Here is a 15,121-nt window from a genome sequence, read left to right on the forward strand (position 1 = left end):
TCCTCTCCCTCTCCACCCTCTCCCAGCACGCCCTCAACAGCATCTACGGCGGCATCCACCCCCTCCACGCCCAGGTATCCCACTCCACCAACATCCCCCGCGCCCTCGCCCGCTGCCTCCAGCACGCAAAGCACGAGCATGGCGTCGGCTGGGACGACATTGACGCCGTCGCGTACACCAGGGGGCCCGGCATGCCCGGCTGTCTGAGTGTCGGCCAGGGCACAGCGCGGGCCCTCGCAGCAGCGCTGGGAAAGAGGCTCGTCGGCGTACATCACATGGTGCGTTCCCGTCCCTTTGCGTGGACGCTCACTCCTTGCAGCAAGCCCACGCGCTCACACCCCTCCTCACCTCGGCCGCCGCCCCCGAATTCCCATTCCTCATCCTCCTCCTCTCCGGCGGACATACCCAACTCGTCCTGGCCAAAGGCCTGTTCAAATTCAAAATCTTGCTCGATACACTCGACTCCAAAATCGGGTACGTTCTTCCGACCATACATTCCGCTCGACGGCTGATCCGACACCCGACGCCGGCTCTAGCGACGTCTTTGAAAAATCCGCCCGTCTCCTCGCCCTCCCCTCCGGCCCCAAAGCCCCCGGCGCAATCCTCGAGCACTACGCCTCCCTCCCCGCCCTCCCGCCCTACGACACCCACCCGCTCCCTGCCTCCCAGCTCATCCCCATCCCACTCACCACCCTCCATGCCAAAAACACCCTCGCCTGGTCCTTTGCCGGCATGCTAGCCGCCCTCCAACGAGCCGTCCACGACCGCCGCCAGCGCCAGCCCGCATGGGACGAACCCGACAGGCGCGCATTCGCAAACCTCGTCCAGACCGCACTCACCACCCACCTCCTCACCAAACTCGCCCAGCGCATCGCCCTCCTGCCGCCCGACACGCGAGCACAGCTCGGCGGCATCGTCGTCTCCGGCGGCGTCGCCTCCAACGCCTACATCCGCTCCCAACTCGACCGCCTTGTGAAAACCGAAAACGGGTTGTTTCCCCCCGCGGGGAGAAACCTCTACTACCCGCCGCTCCATCTATGCACAGACAACGCCGCGATGATCGCGCACACTGCGCTTATCAGGCTCCAGACCGGGCTGAGATCAGATCCCGATGATCTGAAACTGAGAGCAAAGTGGTCCCTGGAGGATATGTATGATGATGTCCCGGAGGAAGCCTACATGGTCAAGGGCGCGAAAGAGGTTGGCATGGGGTTGTAGAATCGTTGGCTGTAGAAATCGTTGGCTGTAGAATCGTTGGCTGTAGAAATCGTTGGGCTGTAGGGCAATATGTACAATGTCGTTGCATTTCATAATCACTTTCGCACCAGTCGTTATAGCAAATAATGAACCCAAAGCATTAAAAAATCCAAGAGGCAAGAAGAGAACAATCTATATATATATAATAACCACGGCTCAAAATAAACCACGACGGGTTAGAGGATCAAGCACTTTTTCGTCTTTTTCACCACTGGCGGTTCAAGAGCCGCTACGATTGCCTATTCCCACGTCAGTCCACGTTTTCCCCTCCACGGACTCACCTCATCAAACACATTCTTCAACCCTTTCTGCGTCAACGCCGAACACTCTACATACTTTCTCCCGCCCAACTCTCTCGCCAGCCGCTCCCCTTGCTCTTGCGTTATCAACCCGCCCCTCCCCCCTCCCCCTCCCCGGCCACTACCACTCATCATCCTCTCCACCTGCTTTGGATCATCCCGCAAATCGACCTGCGTCCCCACTATCAAGCACGGCGCCCCGGGGCAATGATGCGAGATTTCGTGAAACCATTTTTCACGCACATTCTCAAACGAAGCGGGGGAAGCGATCGAGAAGCAGATGAGGAAGACGTCTGTCTGCGGGTAAGATAGCGGGCGCAGCCGGTCGTAGTCTTCCTGCCCGGCCGTGTCGAATAGACCGAGTGTGTACTATCGCAGGCGTAGCGTCAGTGTCAGTGCAGTAGTCGAACACAAGACAACGTACAGGGCTATCACCAATCATGACAGTCACCGCATAGTTGTCAAACACCGTAGGCACATATTCCGATGGAAACTTGTTTGTTGTATAGGATATCAACAGACATGTCCTAACATTCGCAAAAGTTAGCCCAGAGTAAACGGAGAAAACGACCGACGTACTTTCCGACAGCGCCGTCACCCACGACGACGCATTTAATAGTCTGCATTATCTCTTGGAATCGGACGTGTGAAAGACGAAACTTGTGTGTGATAACGGGAAAGCTGGACGTAAAAAAAAAAAGAGTATCTGTTGTTTGTGTTTTTGTTGATTTCTCGCGAAATCCTATCGTCGAGGGGGGAAGCTTGTTTCAGATTTTCTAATAGTCAAATTACAAACTTTATTTCTCTTGGAAAAGCTAAATCCATTTAGAAATCAAAAGTCTATATAAAAGCGGCGATGAGCGATTGTCACCTATTAATTGGAGATGAATTATCCAGCCGGCGGTCTAGATACCATCGATCTACACCGGGCCCGACACTAGACCATACAACCTATACACACACCCCCAATTTGCACTTGAAGCATGGCCCATCGCCCCTCGATCTCATACTAAGTCTCCCGCCTTCCAACACAGTTGCATCAATGGTGTACGCCCCTCAAAGACGCCATGCTATGGCATCCGTAAGCACCCTCTCGTCTTCTCCCGACCGCGCTCACTGCAACTCCAACTCCAACCCCAACTCCAACCCAAAACATCAGCTCACATCCATCGCCCAAATCCTCGCCTACCTCCAATACCTCCACTCCCCCTCTCTCCTCATCCTCATCGCCCGTCTCCTCACACACGTCCAAATCCAAGTCATCTCCCTCATCCCACCCTCCCGTTCCCTCCAAAACCTCGCCCTCATGCTTACCCTCGTCAACATCGTCGCCGGGATCCTCCACTGGCTGGACAGCGCGCACGGCGGAGGCGGGGGCGGTGGGATGGTCCTCGATTTTGTCGGTACGAGACCCCTCGGGCTGGCATGCGTCTGGATCCTGGACGTCCTGATTTGGGGAATCCATCTCTTGGCATTGGTACTATCGTATATCAACTCTATAGGAGGGACACATGATTATAAGCGATCCACCAAGTTTCCTTATCCCGATATCCTCCTCCCACCGCCTCCTCCGGCTGCCCCCCAATCGACTCCTCAAACGACACCACCATTCCCCTTTTCATTCCCATTCCCATTCCCATTCCCATGGTCTTCCACATCTTCCAAGTACGGGGTTATATTCCAGGAAGATGAAGATGAACAAGCAGGGGACGACTTGGAATCAGGAGAACACCATGGTGGACCAAGTCCCGCCTGGGGTACATCCACCCCCACCTCCACCTCTGACCCCGACCCCTTCCCCTTCCCCCTCCCCCCACCCCCATCACCGCCTTCACCCCACTGGACAAACCCACCTACCATCTTCTCCCTCTCCCTCTCCCATCTATGGACCGTCATCCGGTATTTACCCGCACCAAGCCCCGCGAGGGTGGTGGAAGGTGGCACACCGGCCGTCACACCGGCTGCAACACCGGCCGTTACGCCAAGAAACGAGCGGAGGGGGTTGGCTGGGATGAATCGGTTGGGCGGGGCGGCCGCCGTGGGTGGGATAAGCATAGGCGCGGAAAGTCAAAGCGAAAGAGCACGAGAAAGGGAAGGAGCAGATGGAGAAGGACGGATACCGGGGAGTTACTGGGTTAATAGAGATTGGTAAAATCACTTGCATTGTTCTGTGAATGGATCCTCAAATGGATTATTCTATGGATACGTATATATTTTATCACAGCCTCGCTTCATGGCAAAAAGGGGGAGAAGGAAAAAGGAACGAATGCTTTGAATCTCGAACCTCGAGTCTCCAAAACTGCCTCACGCATTGTCAGAACCGTTATCCTCTCTCATTCTGTTCGGATCCCCCTCTCTCTGCATTCAATGTCTTTGAAAGATGAGGAAAGATAAAATGTGCAATCTTCAGCGACTTTTGCAACTCCACGAGCGTTCTTGATCAGTTAGTCCATTCCTCCTTGTTTTTAAGTAAAGATGGCAAAGGCTTAACTAAATGCTCGTCTCTGGATCAGTAAGCGTAAGCGTTTGACGAATTCCACATGATAACCTTGACTTACTTTACGCAGGTTATTACTATTGCTTGGGAAAAGCCAATTTACGAGAGCAGAGGATGTGTTGGGATCTAGAATTATAACGTATATATGTCAGCAAACCACTGATAGACCGGAAAAAGAAAAGCCTGCTTTTGTTATAACCATGAAGTGGCGAAATAGAAGAAGTAGAAAAGCTGGATTGGGAGTCATATTCCGATGTTCTAGCCAAGGTGCTATCGGATATGTTGTCCACGATCAGACCATCATTTCCCAGATCTTTATCCTCCTGATCCTCGCAATCTTCGACACGTACTTCCCCATTACTAAGGCGGATGCGTAGCCTAATCTCGCGATCGTCGATAGGAAACCCCGGGGGGAGGTGGTACATTTTCCGAACAGGAGGTACCGGTTCTCCCGTCTCTTTGGAGATAGGCCGAGCTTTCCAAAATATCTGATCGTAACCTTGTTCATGAAGAGCGAGCATATGTCGTGCGGCAAGGATGAACAACGGCGTTATAGTCGGTTGGCCCCCTTCTAAGTTTAAAGACCGGTTTCCGCTGAGGATGGCGTCACAGATCATGGATTGCTCCCCAAATTCGCCAAGATTGGAAATGTCGTATGAATCAGGTAAAGGTAACCAGGCGGTCGGCATTTCCCATGGAGCTTCTCCCTCATAAACTGACAGATCAACCATTGCGCTTTGTATCACTCCTTAAGAGACGAAAGATACCAAATGGGTCAACGGGTGGCAATTAAATGTAAAGACGTCTGCTTACTCTGACAGCCAGATGCCTTAATGTCCAATACCATGTCAGCCATCGTCTACCAAGTCCAGTCAACCCACTCTTACCTCCCAAAAAAGCTTATTCGCCGAATTCCTAAAACTATCTTGGCCAACTTGAACGTCGTCGAGTCTATACAAGAAAATCTCATGGAAAAAGACAAGTGCCTGACTGGCACAGGCCCAAGCTTTAATCAACTCCATTCGGGATATCTCCAAAAAATGCATCATAAGTACACGCGCGTTACAGCTGAAATCATCCGCCAGGAGAAAACTTACGCTTGTCCCGTTCTCCATTTTGAAACCAGTCATATAGAAGTGACTCCCGGTACCAAAGAATCTCCGCAGGGCACCTTTAGTCCTTCGATAAGATATGATTGGGTTGTCTTCCATGTCCTCACCATCCTTTGCTGGCGATGAATCTGGGCAATGAAGGTAGTCGAGGGTGATTTGCAAGAAACGCGGATCCACAATGGGCAACGAAAGCTCCGACCTACGTAACGGGGGGCGGCTGACGGTCGTAGCTATGTTTACCGATAACTGTGGAAGAAACATATGGCAGTTAATGTTCAGTATGGAAATACTTGGCAGATATCGAACATAGATCAACAAAGGTAATATTAAATAATACACGAAGTGGCAAGATGGTGAGAAGCCGTATAATAATGATCGATCAACTTCTTCCCGTCATTTCTGTACAAATTATGTAATCTTTTAAGGTCTTCAACCCACAATGCGCGTCTGCCAGTTTCCTGTGGCGCGGCAAACGGACTTTCATCCAACTTCCAGTCAAGCCAAGCGCGGCGCTATGTCGCCTTCTGTCAAGAATCACACCTAGTTCAACAACTGAAATATGTATCCTACTCTCTTCGCTTCCACTCTTTGCTTATATTGCAGCATCCCTAGGCCTCTGCTCTCAAAATCACTTACTCCCAACCTTTATTGGATCTCTTCCCAACACCGATCGCAATGGCCACTTCTTCCCGATTTTGCAAACTCCAACAAGTCTCTATCTTCCTTTAATCAACAAACGGACAGCTATGAGGAACAGCCACGTTTCAGCATCTTAGATCACCAAGACCTTTCCTTCGACCAAGTGCTCGACGTTCTAACTTCCTTACAAGGACAGTTTGGCCAATACAAGCTTACCAAACGCCAACAGGATCAACTGAGTATGAGCTGTCAAGTCATTTCTAGGATTGAAGGAGACGACCAAGGTGACGACCAAGGAGGCGATCAAGGAGACGACCAAGGAGACCATAAAGATGTGCAGTCCCGAAAACCAGAACAGGCAAACCAAGATCTCTAAACATATCGGAAGACACCAGGGCCCTACAAGACCAGGTAACTTCATTGTCGGCTCAAAGGGCCATTTTAAACGATCAAGTGTCGTATATGTCTCAAGAGGAGTTACAGAATAAAGTTGCCCAAAGGATGGGGCTAGTTGACTTTGGCCCCAGAGAAGGCAGTCAAAGGGAAAGCGAGAATGACCGTCTGTACAGACGTTCTGTTCTGTATAACAGTGAGCAGGCCCCGTAAACTCGTTTTTAAAACGGGAAGACAAAATTAAGGTGACATACTAATCAGGCCCTAAGGGTTTCCAGTGACTGTTGGTCTGGTGGGGAGTATAGGGACATTGATAAGGAGTTTGCAAGAGTAAGTTGAAATCGATGTCCGCTTTCATTGATCAGTTCCCATAATACTCTTGACGTTAGTGAGGATTTTGTTGAAACCATTACAGGTATACGCAATGGGAGTTCCAAATTCTCATTGCAATAAACTCTTTCTTATCCTTGTATCTACCGTTGAGACGATTCCTACAAGACCCAATGGCCCGCCAATTCAGATCAAGGATTCGCAAGAATTCCTGGGAGGCGTATGACGGATGGATGGAGCTGCTCAACACAGCGCTCAATCTGTTTGTAGGAGTCTTGACGGCTGTAAGTGCACTGACTTTTACACCAATGCAGAGGTTGAGCTGAGTACGATTTAATAGTGGGTTATACGGAATCGAGATGTATAGATTCTGATGAGGATAAAAGGGCGGGAGATCAGCAATGGACGTGATCTAAGATTAATTTAACCCCGCCTCTCTTTACTCACTCTTTTCAGATGCAAGATGGCCCACAATCTAGGAAAAAGATGAAAAGCGCTCATATCAGTTAGTACCACAATGCGGGATTATGCAGGAATCCCGGGTGCCGTCGTTCTCCTTTATTTGCTGGGGTTGGTGGTCCTACGATATTCAATTATTCGTCAAAAATGGATTGAGAGAATGGAAAACCAAGGATGAGATTGTTAAGCGGAGCTCGGTTTTAGTAGTTGTCGGTCGGCTAACACGCTCCCCGGGACACTGACCTCTCCATAGCAACGACGGTCGACCGTCGAATACACCCCGCTAATTAGGGCTCGAGGAGCTTCTCGCCACCTTCCTGCTGCCTCTTCCTCGCTCTAAATACAGCCGTGAAACTCGAGAGCAGGTTACGAAGATCATTTGAAACGGCCGTGTTTGCAAAAAGGGGAATAAAAATGAAAAACACATAAAAGGTGGGACGTCGGGGGTACTGGTTGCCCGCTAACGCGAGCGATAAAAGAAGGCGAACTCAGTCATCAGTTTACGTAACAATCCAGAAGAAATGGGAACGTACATGGATCGGGACCACATCTCTTATAGCGAATAAGCATATCAAACATCAAAAGTGTTCTTTGTTCTTTTGTTCTTTGTGTGGGGGTTTGTCACCCGACATCCGCATGTCCGAGTCCCTATCCGTCATCCGTCGATCATTCTCTCGTCCCCTGTTTTGCCGGATGCTCGATGCTTGCCCGCCTTTCGGAAGAGTTATGCGCATTGTTCGCAGTGCTTTGCATTGGTGTGTAAATGACATCCGGAAGAGAATAGATAAATTGGGACTAGTTACTCGCTGAAAAAGAATCTATTCTAACCCTAACTTCATGTAAACGTACCCTTCATACCTACAAATTAATTCCTCTTATTTATTCTATATCCTCTATTTCTTTATGTACAATAAACCAGTCTTCCTCTCCTGCTTACCGGCGCTTTCTGTATACAAACCCCCCTGCCTCCCCTGCATCCTGTTAGTATTATGCCCAAACATAAAACCCCCCTTTTTCACTCGGTACCATTAATCCCACCTCCGCTTTGCCTCCCTCGGGGATCCGATGTATCGCCCCATCCGCACAAACTAGTCTCGCCCTCTCACTCCCTTTTTCTTTGGTTCTGTCGGTTTGGGTAATGGCGGTAGGCTTCCATGAAAAGGCTGCACAGCGGTATAACTCGACTACTGGTTCTCCTTGGCCTTTTACCTCTGCTTCGCAACCCTCCTCTCCATCTCCTTCTCCTGATACATTGCCCTTGTTCTCCCCCTTGTTGAGTGGATACGTCAAATCGATATGCGCCCCGTTATGGTACGCTTTTCCCAACACTTCGTGTGCCCTTTTTGCCCATCTTTCGCTTCGATCCCCTCGGTCTGGTCGTTCGGATTGATCACTGCCAGACGAGGCAGGGAAAGTGGAGAGGACGCATGGATCGCGTAAAGGCCGGAGGACAGTGATGTAAATGTACTCATTCTTATTATCTCTTGATCCCTCACCATCTGCGTTTTTGTCTTGTTGGATTTGCTGGGAGGGAGGGGGGCGGAGGGAAGTAAGTGGAGAAATGACGAAAGCGGGCTCAAACCGACTGACTGTAGCGGTAGACGTAAAATACGCAAATGGACCTTGCAATTCTATGCCCTTTCCATTTTTTCCACCCTCATCAACAAGTGCGCGGTGCTCCGTAAACGGCTTCACCCAGCTTCCCACCCTTGGATCCCACTGCTCCACATCCACCTTCACCCTTTCTTCTCCTCCGACTTTAGAGCCTGAACCAAAAAGCCAGGCGCTCGCGTCAAAGAAAATGCCCATACTCTCCTGCGCCGCGATCCGAAACCGCTCGTTTCCCGGATGCGTCTCCCGAAGTTTCTCAGAAGATTCGAGGATCGCAGCATGGAGGGAAGTTGAAAGGACTACATGGGTCGGGATCGGTTTGATGTTTCGGCTTGTTTTAGGGGCCACGTCGTGGGGCGGGGATGGGGGCGGTAAAAGAGTGGTGAGTGTAATTGGTAAAGGAAGCGGAGACGTCGACCTTTTCAAAAATGAAACCAGAGGCAAAATTTGAGCGGTCACCTCCGGTGAAGGTCGGTAAGGGAGGGAAGACAGGATAGATGTATCCGGCAAAGGGTCGCTAGGGGGAAAGAGGGAGTAATAAAGCGCGTTTGCCTTGGTAGATTATAGAAATAGGCGATATGTCAGCTTCAATTTGGCTTCCATATGACATTATAATGATACAAAACTTACGGTCCCGAAAGGTAACACAATAAGCTCCCAACGTCCCCATCCTTGATCTTCATTCTCTGCTTGTTGATCAACAGTGACACCTTCAATCAACTCGTGCGCCGTCCCATCACCGCCTATTATGATCACTACATTCGGCTCGTCCCTCTCTCCACCTACTACAGGCTCACCGCCTTTTCCAAGCTCACGGCGCGAATCCAAGATCGACCGCCCTATCTCTCCAGCATGAAGCGGCGCAGTTGTGGGGTACACTTTGTAAGACTGTCGAAAGTGGTTGAGGATGGGGATGATATGTTCATCCAGGACTGATATAAATGGCCAAATGTCATGTGGGTGGAGCGGTGCAGGAGAAATGAATAGTAAATAAAGAAAAGGATTGTTAGATACGCATTCAAGATGGAAGAGGGAGGGCTTACAAGCTGGACCTTTTCCCTGCCCCGCGGCGGGGTTGACAATGATATGTAATGGCTGCTTCTGATTCCCTGACATGCTCAATCTTGAAGAGACCTACTCAATGCAGATGTGAAAGAAAGGAAAAGCGATACGAGCGGTGTGAAAGTGTTTTGAGTCAATGTAGATGAGTCTTGCGGTGGATTCGGGGATGAAACGAGGAGCACGTCAGAAATCGATGTCAACAGGCCGCCATCCCCGCCGGTCATTTATCCCCGAGGGGAGACTGATTAATGGGATTAGAATTAGAAACATTAGGGGTAGACAAAATGCATGCTATTTCGATGATAATTCTGAATTGATGAACGAGCTGCCAATTCCCTCAGGGAAAATGACATTCCTGAACCCTTTGTGGCGTAAAAACCCTGGAATTGAATTGGCAGAAGTCCGAGTCGGATTTACCATGAAAGGAAATTCCTCTTGAAATAACTTGAAAAAAGCCGTTCGAATTAAACGGCCTCTGGAGGTCGTTTAATTCATTTGACAATTCAAACTCGCTCTTCGTGCTTCAGAATGCATGATTTCAAAGCGTTTCAGTGCGTCTTTTTTTAATGTGCTCTTAATTACACATATCAACCCCCACTATTCTTACCTCAAATTCTGACCATACTTCTGGGCACAACTGACTAACAAGAAGGTGTTCTGAGACCATATGATACTAACTGAACATGCCAGCCTTGAGGAGCTGCTTATGAACGAGGAGGGCCACTACCATTTGATAGAGCTTTCCTGCCTATGCTGTGGTTTATACTCTGCTGACCGTCTTAGCATACTCAATATTTTGCTCTTGAGACTCGGACGTTGGCTGGGATGCTGGATGTTATAAAAGATTAGGTATTCAAAAAGCAACACATGTCAAAGTATTGCTACATTGTCAAAATCAGTCGCGTATCTATTAAGGTCACTCGACAAATTCACTGACCCCCACCGACTTGTTCTGGACCCACTGTCGTCATTCCCTGAGCCCCCACCCTGAAATCAGGTCTCTCTTTGCTTCCCTAACAGAAATAAAAATAAAAATGAGCTGCATTTTGTCTACCCCTATTAGAAAAAAGATACGACTTTTTGTGAATCTTTTTGAGGCCAAAAACACTGCTGCGGCGTACTCTGTGTCCTGGACAAACAAAAAAAGGCAAGGTGGTGGTGGATGATGAAGGCTTTTATGGCGGTGGATAAGTATGTCCATTTTCGCTCAACAGCAATACATGGCTATTATCTGTTATTATCCCTGGGCTCCATGATGTTACAACTTCAAATTTATATGGTGCCATTGCTTTGTTCAAACTCTCTGGCAATCACATCATTAAATAACAAACAATACGTAGAAAATGGACTCCGTCGTTCTGCACCTTGTTCATAGTCTCGGAGATGAGCGAATGCAATCGGTTAAGTCCGACGGTCTATTTAGTGGTGGTGGAAGATGAACCTTCCTTTCGTTATCGCTTCTGGGTTTCTTTTTAGACTGCTGCAACTAGACATGGCGTGCTTCGAATTGACACATTCTGTGTTTTTTCCCCACAAATGCGCGGTTCTCGCACTGTCTCTTCATTCACTATTCTATTAGAACAATAATCGCGAAGAGCAATATATCATGCTAGCTCTCGGAGTACTAGTGTTGGCCCTCCATATCTTCGGCGGTGCCTTCGCAGCGCCTTCCAAACTCGTCCTCGATACGCCTTTCCAAAATGATCAAATCAAGTTTGGCGTGTTCTCTGAGCCTACCACCGTTGACAAACCCCTGACCGGTAATATCGCCTATGAACTACGAGAGACCGAACGAACATTCTTGCTGAACGTACCCGAGAACTATGTTCATGGGAAGGCCCACCCCCTTGTGTTCAGCTTCCATGGCGGTAAGCCCTTATTCTCTATTATTCCATCGGAGGAGGAGAAAGCCATACACAATTATGAAATCGGGCTGATGATATGGCAATTCACAGCTGGCGGTTACAGCGAGAAACAACAACGTATCACAGAGCTCTCAGATCCCAGTCTTAAGATTGCGGGCAAGTCTTTCTTGACCGTCTATGCACAAGGTGTGAACAATACGGATTGGAATATGACTCACATCTGGAAAGGGGCACCATACGAAAACACCACAGTAGACGATGTGAGCTGAATCTCTCCCCTCCCTAACCTACCCATTCCATCCGGACGTCAATAAACTATTTACATGGGAACATTTTTAGAGCTGACGGATATTTGATAGATCGCATACGTCTACGATATTCTCCGCACCGTATCCTCCTCATACACAATCGACAAATCTCGTCTCTACGCATGCGGTAAATCCAACGGCGGGGGATTCACCGCCCTCCTCGCCTGTCGACCCGACACATCCGCTCTTTTCGCAGCTTTCGCTCCCGTCTCCCCAGCCTTGTATCAAGGAACCTTCGCCTTCCACGGCTGTCAAACCGAGAGGGGGGTTAACATTTTCCACAGCCATGGCGTTGAAGATACCGATACGCAATATCACGGTCGAACACCCGAGGGCGGTAGTTTTGGGCCGGAGCCGGATGTGAGGCAATGGAGGAGGGAGTGGGCAGAGAGAAATGGGTGTAAAGGTCGTTGGCCTGGGCAGTGGGCGGAGCCAAAGGTGGAAGAGATATATCCTGGCGTTTGGGAAGAGGTTTGGGATTGTCCAAAAGGTGAAGTGAAGGCGTTGAGTATTGAGAAGCTGGGGCATGCCTGGCCTTCGACGGCAGGTTGGGATCTGGCGGGGTTCCCCAACCAAACTGCCAACTTTAACTTTACTAATCCTCACCTTGTTGACTTCTTTTCGGAACATCAGTTGGTCTAATTTGCAGAAAGTCTGGTATAATACCCTAGTAGAATAACGCAACTAAAGTTATGTCACGTGTACATGCTGTTGAGAATCACTCGAGAGTAAGTTTACAAATATAACCTGTGTATCTTACAACAAATCAATCTTCTTTTCCCTAAGCTCCCCATTTTATAATCTCTTCTTGATCTGCCTCCCCAGCATCAAATTCGTCCCTGCCTTTGGCCGCCCATTCGGATCCCGTATGCCTAACCAATCAACCACACTCTTCTGTTCCGAACCCTTTTGCTTCCCCAGCGCCCCGGTGCTCATCATCTCTTTCCCCTTTCCCTTATCGCCGATCTTGCTCGCATCCTTAACTTGTTCCTTCTCCTTTGTACGTAACGGCACCCGTTTCGGCTCGACCACCATGCATCCCCGTGGACTCTGCCCATCATGATTTACTTCTGGTTCTAGTTGATAGTCCGGCTCATTGTCGGGGCAAAATTTTGCCCGCTGAAGGGAGGAATCGGGTATGGGGATGGCCGATGTGGTTGGTAACCTGGCGCGAGAAGATGTGGATTGTTTGGAAGTGGCAAAGGGGTTAATCTTGTTCTGCCGTGGTTGAGGAACAGGCACTGGTTCGTCATCGCTCTCAGACTCTTCAGCATCCGAGGCAAATAGGTCACCTCCTTTCCTATCCCTCTTTCGCGGCCGACTCTCCTTCCCTCCTTCCTTTTCCCTCGCTTTTTCTTTTTCCATTCCTTGCTCCTTCACAACCCCTCCACTCCCAAACTCTGAGCTATGGCTCACAGGGAAATACTTGCTCTTACTAGCTTTCCTCCTCTTTAGTCCTTCATCCAGATCAAAGGATATCGTCCTTGCCGTTGGGTGCTGCCTCGTATCCAACTCTTTTCCTGATCGGGACCGTTTCGGACTTGCTGGAAGGCCAGTTACGTGGCGTAAAGAGTCGTCATGGAAGGAGGGCATATCGATAAGAAGGGAAGACTCGTCAGCGGATGTCGGGGGGATCAGCTGGGCTCGCGAAGTGCGCGAACGGGCATAGGGAAGGGTAAGATCAAGGTCGAGAGGAGGAATCTCTTGGATAATTGGATCGTCATCCTCACCAGGGATTTCGCCGTACATGATGTCACGTTGGGGGCTAGCCGACTTGTTCAACTGTTGATAATCGAAAACCTCGGGGGATGAAGATCGGTCAGAGATTTTGCGTGATCGTTGTGGAGCGTTGGTAGAGGCTTTGAGATCTGCTTGGAGACGAGCATTCTCGGCTTCCAGCTTTTGGACTTTCGCTTTGAGCTCTTTCCGAGAGTCGGCCTGAATTTGTGATTAACCGTCTAATTCTGCGAAGAAATGATAATGCTTACTTTAGATTGATACATTTTGAGCATCTTTGTACGTTCACGTAAAGTAGCTTGCAAATCTTCCTTTTCCTTCGCTTCCCTTCTCAGTTGGCTACATATGTTAGCGCAGTCTGGGAGCATCATCCTTACCTCTCAAGAATCATAATTTTCTTCTCATTTTCCTTCGCCCTCTCGTCCATTTCTTTTTTCCCCGCTCTTCTAGCTACCTTTTCCTTCTCAAGCTCTCTCTGTATCACCTCCAACTCATCCATGATTCTTTTAATCTTCTTATCAGCCTTGGCTTGCTCAGCTTCTTTCGCTTTTCGTATCTCATTCGGGATGATGGTTTTCATTTCTGCGTTTGTCTCCTTAAGGGAGGACTCCAGCTGAAAGATTCTGCCTTGAAGCGCGTGAATGACGGGGTGATCTTCGAGAGCCGAACGAAGCTTGTTAACCGCTACAATCAGACCACCCACGTATGTCTAGTCTATACTCAGCTTCAATTCATATTTGGGAAAGAGGGACTGTATACCTTGATACCACTGGCCGCTTTCGCAGAAAGCTCTAAATCCTTTACCAACCCTTCGGTCCTCTTGATCATCCCCTCCATTTCCTCCTCCTTACTCTCTGCTCCTAATCCAGCTACCTCCTCCGTTAACATTTTTGCTCTCTTAGCAAGACTCAGCGCCTCTTCTTCCCTCCGTTTCGCCTGTCGATCAATGTCTCTTCTCAATGGGGACGATGCCGGCTGAACACTACTTGATCGCCCATCGAACGTAATATATAATCGGTGTATAATGGGATTACCAGTTTCGGGGTCGGCAAAACATTCTGCTCGACAAGAAGGGCATTCCACGGGAGCGTCTGAGAGCGTAGGAGAACCATGTCTACCAGGAACTCCTGCTTCACGAGCAGCGGCGAGGTAAGCTTGTGATTGAGTTTTGAACCATTCTAAAAGACATGGCTCGTGAAACACATGACCTGCGATACATTAGCCATGTTAAACCTTATTATGGTGCCGAAGGCTACTTACCACATTCGCAAGTGGCGATAGGAATGATATCGTCGAGGTCATCGCGTTTATTGAAGAGCGAATCGATACAGATGGCACACGAAGCGTCTTCCAGTCGTTTTCCCATACTGCTTGAACATGTAGCTATCGGTCCTTGTCTAGGCTTTGGACATACGGTATTATGAAGCCAGTCCAGTCGCTATGCGTGGATAAGTATAATCAGGAAAGATGAAAACGAAAGGATAATGATTCACAAAATGTCGAGGTTTCACCAAAGAAGAGTCGCGAAGTAATTGCCCAAAGTAACCTGGGG

At 49.2% G+C, this 15,121-nt stretch overlaps 8 protein-coding genes across 8 annotated transcripts; 4 read left to right on the forward strand and 4 right to left on the reverse strand.

The window, feature by feature from the left end:
- Position 1: 1 nt before the first annotated feature.
- On the forward strand, positions 2 to 1,348 carry CNF00150 (mitochondrion protein, putative). The gene is made up of 3 exons (XM_571658.2): positions 2 to 278; positions 320 to 474; positions 537 to 1,348. The coding sequence occupies exons 1-3, from the start codon at positions 192 to 194 to the stop codon at positions 1,216 to 1,218; spliced, it is 924 nt and encodes a 307-aa protein (XP_571658.1). The 5' UTR covers positions 2 to 191; the 3' UTR covers positions 1,219 to 1,348.
- Positions 1,282 to 2,291, reverse strand: CNF00160 (Rho small monomeric GTPase, putative). Its single transcript, XM_571459.2, has 4 exons — positions 2,136 to 2,291; positions 1,981 to 2,083; positions 1,539 to 1,925; positions 1,282 to 1,496 (listed from the first exon to the last, which is right to left on the reverse strand). Exons 1-4 carry the CDS (start codon positions 2,180 to 2,182, stop codon positions 1,434 to 1,436), a joined length of 600 nt encoding a protein of 199 aa, XP_571459.1. The 5' UTR covers positions 2,183 to 2,291; the 3' UTR covers positions 1,282 to 1,433.
- Positions 2,292 to 2,476: 185 nt separating this feature from the next.
- Positions 2,477 to 4,542, forward strand: CNF00163 (hypothetical protein). The gene is made up of 3 exons (XM_024658549.1): positions 2,477 to 2,637; positions 2,716 to 4,074; positions 4,124 to 4,542. Exons 1-2 carry the CDS (start codon positions 2,599 to 2,601, stop codon positions 3,706 to 3,708), a joined length of 1,032 nt encoding a protein of 343 aa, XP_024514477.1. The 5' UTR covers positions 2,477 to 2,598; the 3' UTR covers positions 3,709 to 4,074; positions 4,124 to 4,542.
- Positions 3,701 to 5,517, reverse strand: CNF00165 (hypothetical protein). Its single transcript, XM_024658550.1, has 6 exons — positions 5,151 to 5,517; positions 4,941 to 5,084; positions 4,867 to 4,882; positions 4,241 to 4,801; positions 4,115 to 4,179; positions 3,701 to 4,060 (listed from the first exon to the last, which is right to left on the reverse strand). Exons 1-6 carry the CDS (start codon positions 5,424 to 5,426, stop codon positions 4,043 to 4,045), a joined length of 1,080 nt encoding a protein of 359 aa, XP_024514478.1. The 5' UTR covers positions 5,427 to 5,517; the 3' UTR covers positions 3,701 to 4,042.
- Positions 5,518 to 5,746: 229 nt separating this feature from the next.
- Positions 5,747 to 6,951, forward strand: CNF00167 (hypothetical protein). The gene is made up of 4 exons (XM_024658551.1): positions 5,747 to 6,393; positions 6,467 to 6,527; positions 6,613 to 6,811; positions 6,868 to 6,951. Exons 1-4 carry the CDS (start codon positions 6,267 to 6,269, stop codon positions 6,892 to 6,894), a joined length of 414 nt encoding a protein of 137 aa, XP_024514479.1. The 5' UTR covers positions 5,747 to 6,266; the 3' UTR covers positions 6,895 to 6,951.
- Positions 6,952 to 7,714: 763 nt separating this feature from the next.
- CNF00170 (expressed protein) lies at positions 7,715 to 9,900 on the reverse strand. The gene is made up of 3 exons (XM_571286.2): positions 9,641 to 9,900; positions 9,228 to 9,529; positions 7,715 to 9,149 (listed from the first exon to the last, which is right to left on the reverse strand). The coding sequence occupies exons 1-3, from the start codon at positions 9,711 to 9,713 to the stop codon at positions 7,974 to 7,976; spliced, it is 1,551 nt and encodes a 516-aa protein (XP_571286.1). The 5' UTR covers positions 9,714 to 9,900; the 3' UTR covers positions 7,715 to 7,973.
- A 1,290-nt stretch (positions 9,901 to 11,190) lies between these two features.
- CNF00180 (conserved hypothetical protein) lies at positions 11,191 to 12,537 on the forward strand. Its single transcript, XM_571288.2, has 3 exons — positions 11,191 to 11,527; positions 11,615 to 11,784; positions 11,884 to 12,537. Exons 1-3 carry the CDS (start codon positions 11,266 to 11,268, stop codon positions 12,472 to 12,474), a joined length of 1,023 nt encoding a protein of 340 aa, XP_571288.1. The 5' UTR covers positions 11,191 to 11,265; the 3' UTR covers positions 12,475 to 12,537.
- On the reverse strand, positions 12,529 to 15,088 carry CNF00190 (hypothetical protein). The gene is made up of 5 exons (XM_571457.2): positions 14,830 to 15,088; positions 14,329 to 14,777; positions 13,947 to 14,278; positions 13,821 to 13,908; positions 12,529 to 13,770 (listed from the first exon to the last, which is right to left on the reverse strand). The coding sequence occupies exons 1-5, from the start codon at positions 14,933 to 14,935 to the stop codon at positions 12,628 to 12,630; spliced, it is 2,118 nt and encodes a 705-aa protein (XP_571457.1). The 5' UTR covers positions 14,936 to 15,088; the 3' UTR covers positions 12,529 to 12,627.
- Positions 15,089 to 15,121: the final 33 nt, after the last annotated feature.

This window comes from Cryptococcus neoformans (genome assembly GCF_000091045.1).
Source record: "Cryptococcus neoformans var. neoformans JEC21 chromosome 6 sequence".
NCBI classification, from domain to species: Eukaryota; Fungi; Basidiomycota; class Tremellomycetes; order Tremellales; family Cryptococcaceae; genus Cryptococcus; species Cryptococcus deneoformans.

Excerpts from the sequence above, each read along its gene's own strand:
- CNF00150 (XM_571658.2), top strand. The coding sequence starts at position 192 with ATGCCCGGCTGTCTGAGTGTCGGCCAGGGCACAGCGCGGGCCCTCGCA. Across the intron at positions 279-319 it reads TCGTCGGCGTACATCACATG|CAAGCCCACGCGCTCACACC; the intron begins GTGCGTTCCCGT and ends CACTCCTTGCAG. Across the intron at positions 475-536 it reads ACACTCGACTCCAAAATCGG|CGACGTCTTTGAAAAATCCG; the intron begins GTACGTTCTTCC and ends CGCCGGCTCTAG.
- CNF00160 (XM_571459.2), bottom strand. The coding sequence starts at position 2,182 with ATGCAGACTATTAAATGCGTCGTCGTGGGTGACGGCGCTGTCGGAAA. Across the intron at positions 1,926-1,980 it reads TCATGATTGGTGATAGCCCT|TACACACTCGGTCTATTCGA; the intron begins GTACGTTGTCTT and ends CGCCTGCGATAG. Across the intron at positions 1,497-1,538 it reads TGAAGAATGTGTTTGATGAG|GCAATCGTAGCGGCTCTTGA; the intron begins GTGAGTCCGTGG and ends ACGTGGGAATAG.
- CNF00163 (XM_024658549.1), top strand. The coding sequence starts at position 2,599 with ATGGTGTACGCCCCTCAAAGACGCCATGCTATGGCATCC. Across the intron at positions 2,638-2,715 it reads GACGCCATGCTATGGCATCC|CTCACATCCATCGCCCAAAT; the intron begins GTAAGCACCCTC and ends CCAAAACATCAG.
- CNF00165 (XM_024658550.1), bottom strand. The coding sequence starts at position 5,426 with ATGTTTCTTCCACAGTTATCGGTAAACATAGCTACGACCGTCAGCCGC. Across the intron at positions 5,085-5,150 it reads AAATGGAGAACGGGACAAGC|ATATCCCGAATGGAGTTGAT; the intron begins GTAAGTTTTCTC and ends CATTTTTTGGAG. Across the intron at positions 4,180-4,240 it reads ACTTCATGGTTATAACAAAA|ATCCCAACACATCCTCTGCT; the intron begins GCAGGCTTTTCT and ends TTATAATTCTAG.
- CNF00167 (XM_024658551.1), top strand. The coding sequence starts at position 6,267 with ATGTCTCAAGAGGAGTTACAGAATAAAGTTGCCCAAAGGATGGGGCTA. Across the intron at positions 6,528-6,612 it reads TTGATAAGGAGTTTGCAAGA|GTATACGCAATGGGAGTTCC; the intron begins GTAAGTTGAAAT and ends AAACCATTACAG. Across the intron at positions 6,812-6,867 it reads TTGTAGGAGTCTTGACGGCT|TGGGTTATACGGAATCGAGA; the intron begins GTAAGTGCACTG and ends ACGATTTAATAG.
- CNF00170 (XM_571286.2), bottom strand. The coding sequence starts at position 9,713 with ATGTCAGGGAATCAGAAGCAGCCATTACATATCATTGTCAACCCCGCC. Across the intron at positions 9,530-9,640 it reads GCAGGGAAAAGGTCCAGCTT|TCCTGGATGAACATATCATC; the intron begins GTAAGCCCTCCC and ends CATTTATATCAG. Across the intron at positions 9,150-9,227 it reads TTGTGTTACCTTTCGGGACC|GCAAACGCGCTTTATTACTC; the intron begins GTAAGTTTTGTA and ends TAATCTACCAAG.
- CNF00180 (XM_571288.2), top strand. The coding sequence starts at position 11,266 with ATGCTAGCTCTCGGAGTACTAGTGTTGGCCCTCCATATCTTCGGCGGT. Across the intron at positions 11,528-11,614 it reads TGTGTTCAGCTTCCATGGCG|CTGGCGGTTACAGCGAGAAA; the intron begins GTAAGCCCTTAT and ends GGCAATTCACAG. Across the intron at positions 11,785-11,883 it reads AAAACACCACAGTAGACGAT|ATCGCATACGTCTACGATAT; the intron begins GTGAGCTGAATC and ends GATATTTGATAG.
- CNF00190 (XM_571457.2), bottom strand. The coding sequence starts at position 14,935 with ATGGGAAAACGACTGGAAGACGCTTCGTGTGCCATCTGTATCGATTCG. Across the intron at positions 14,778-14,829 it reads TATCGCCACTTGCGAATGTG|GTCATGTGTTTCACGAGCCA; the intron begins GTAAGTAGCCTT and ends AATGTATCGCAG. Across the intron at positions 13,771-13,820 it reads TCAAAATGTATCAATCTAAA|GCCGACTCTCGGAAAGAGCT; the intron begins GTAAGCATTATC and ends TCACAAATTCAG.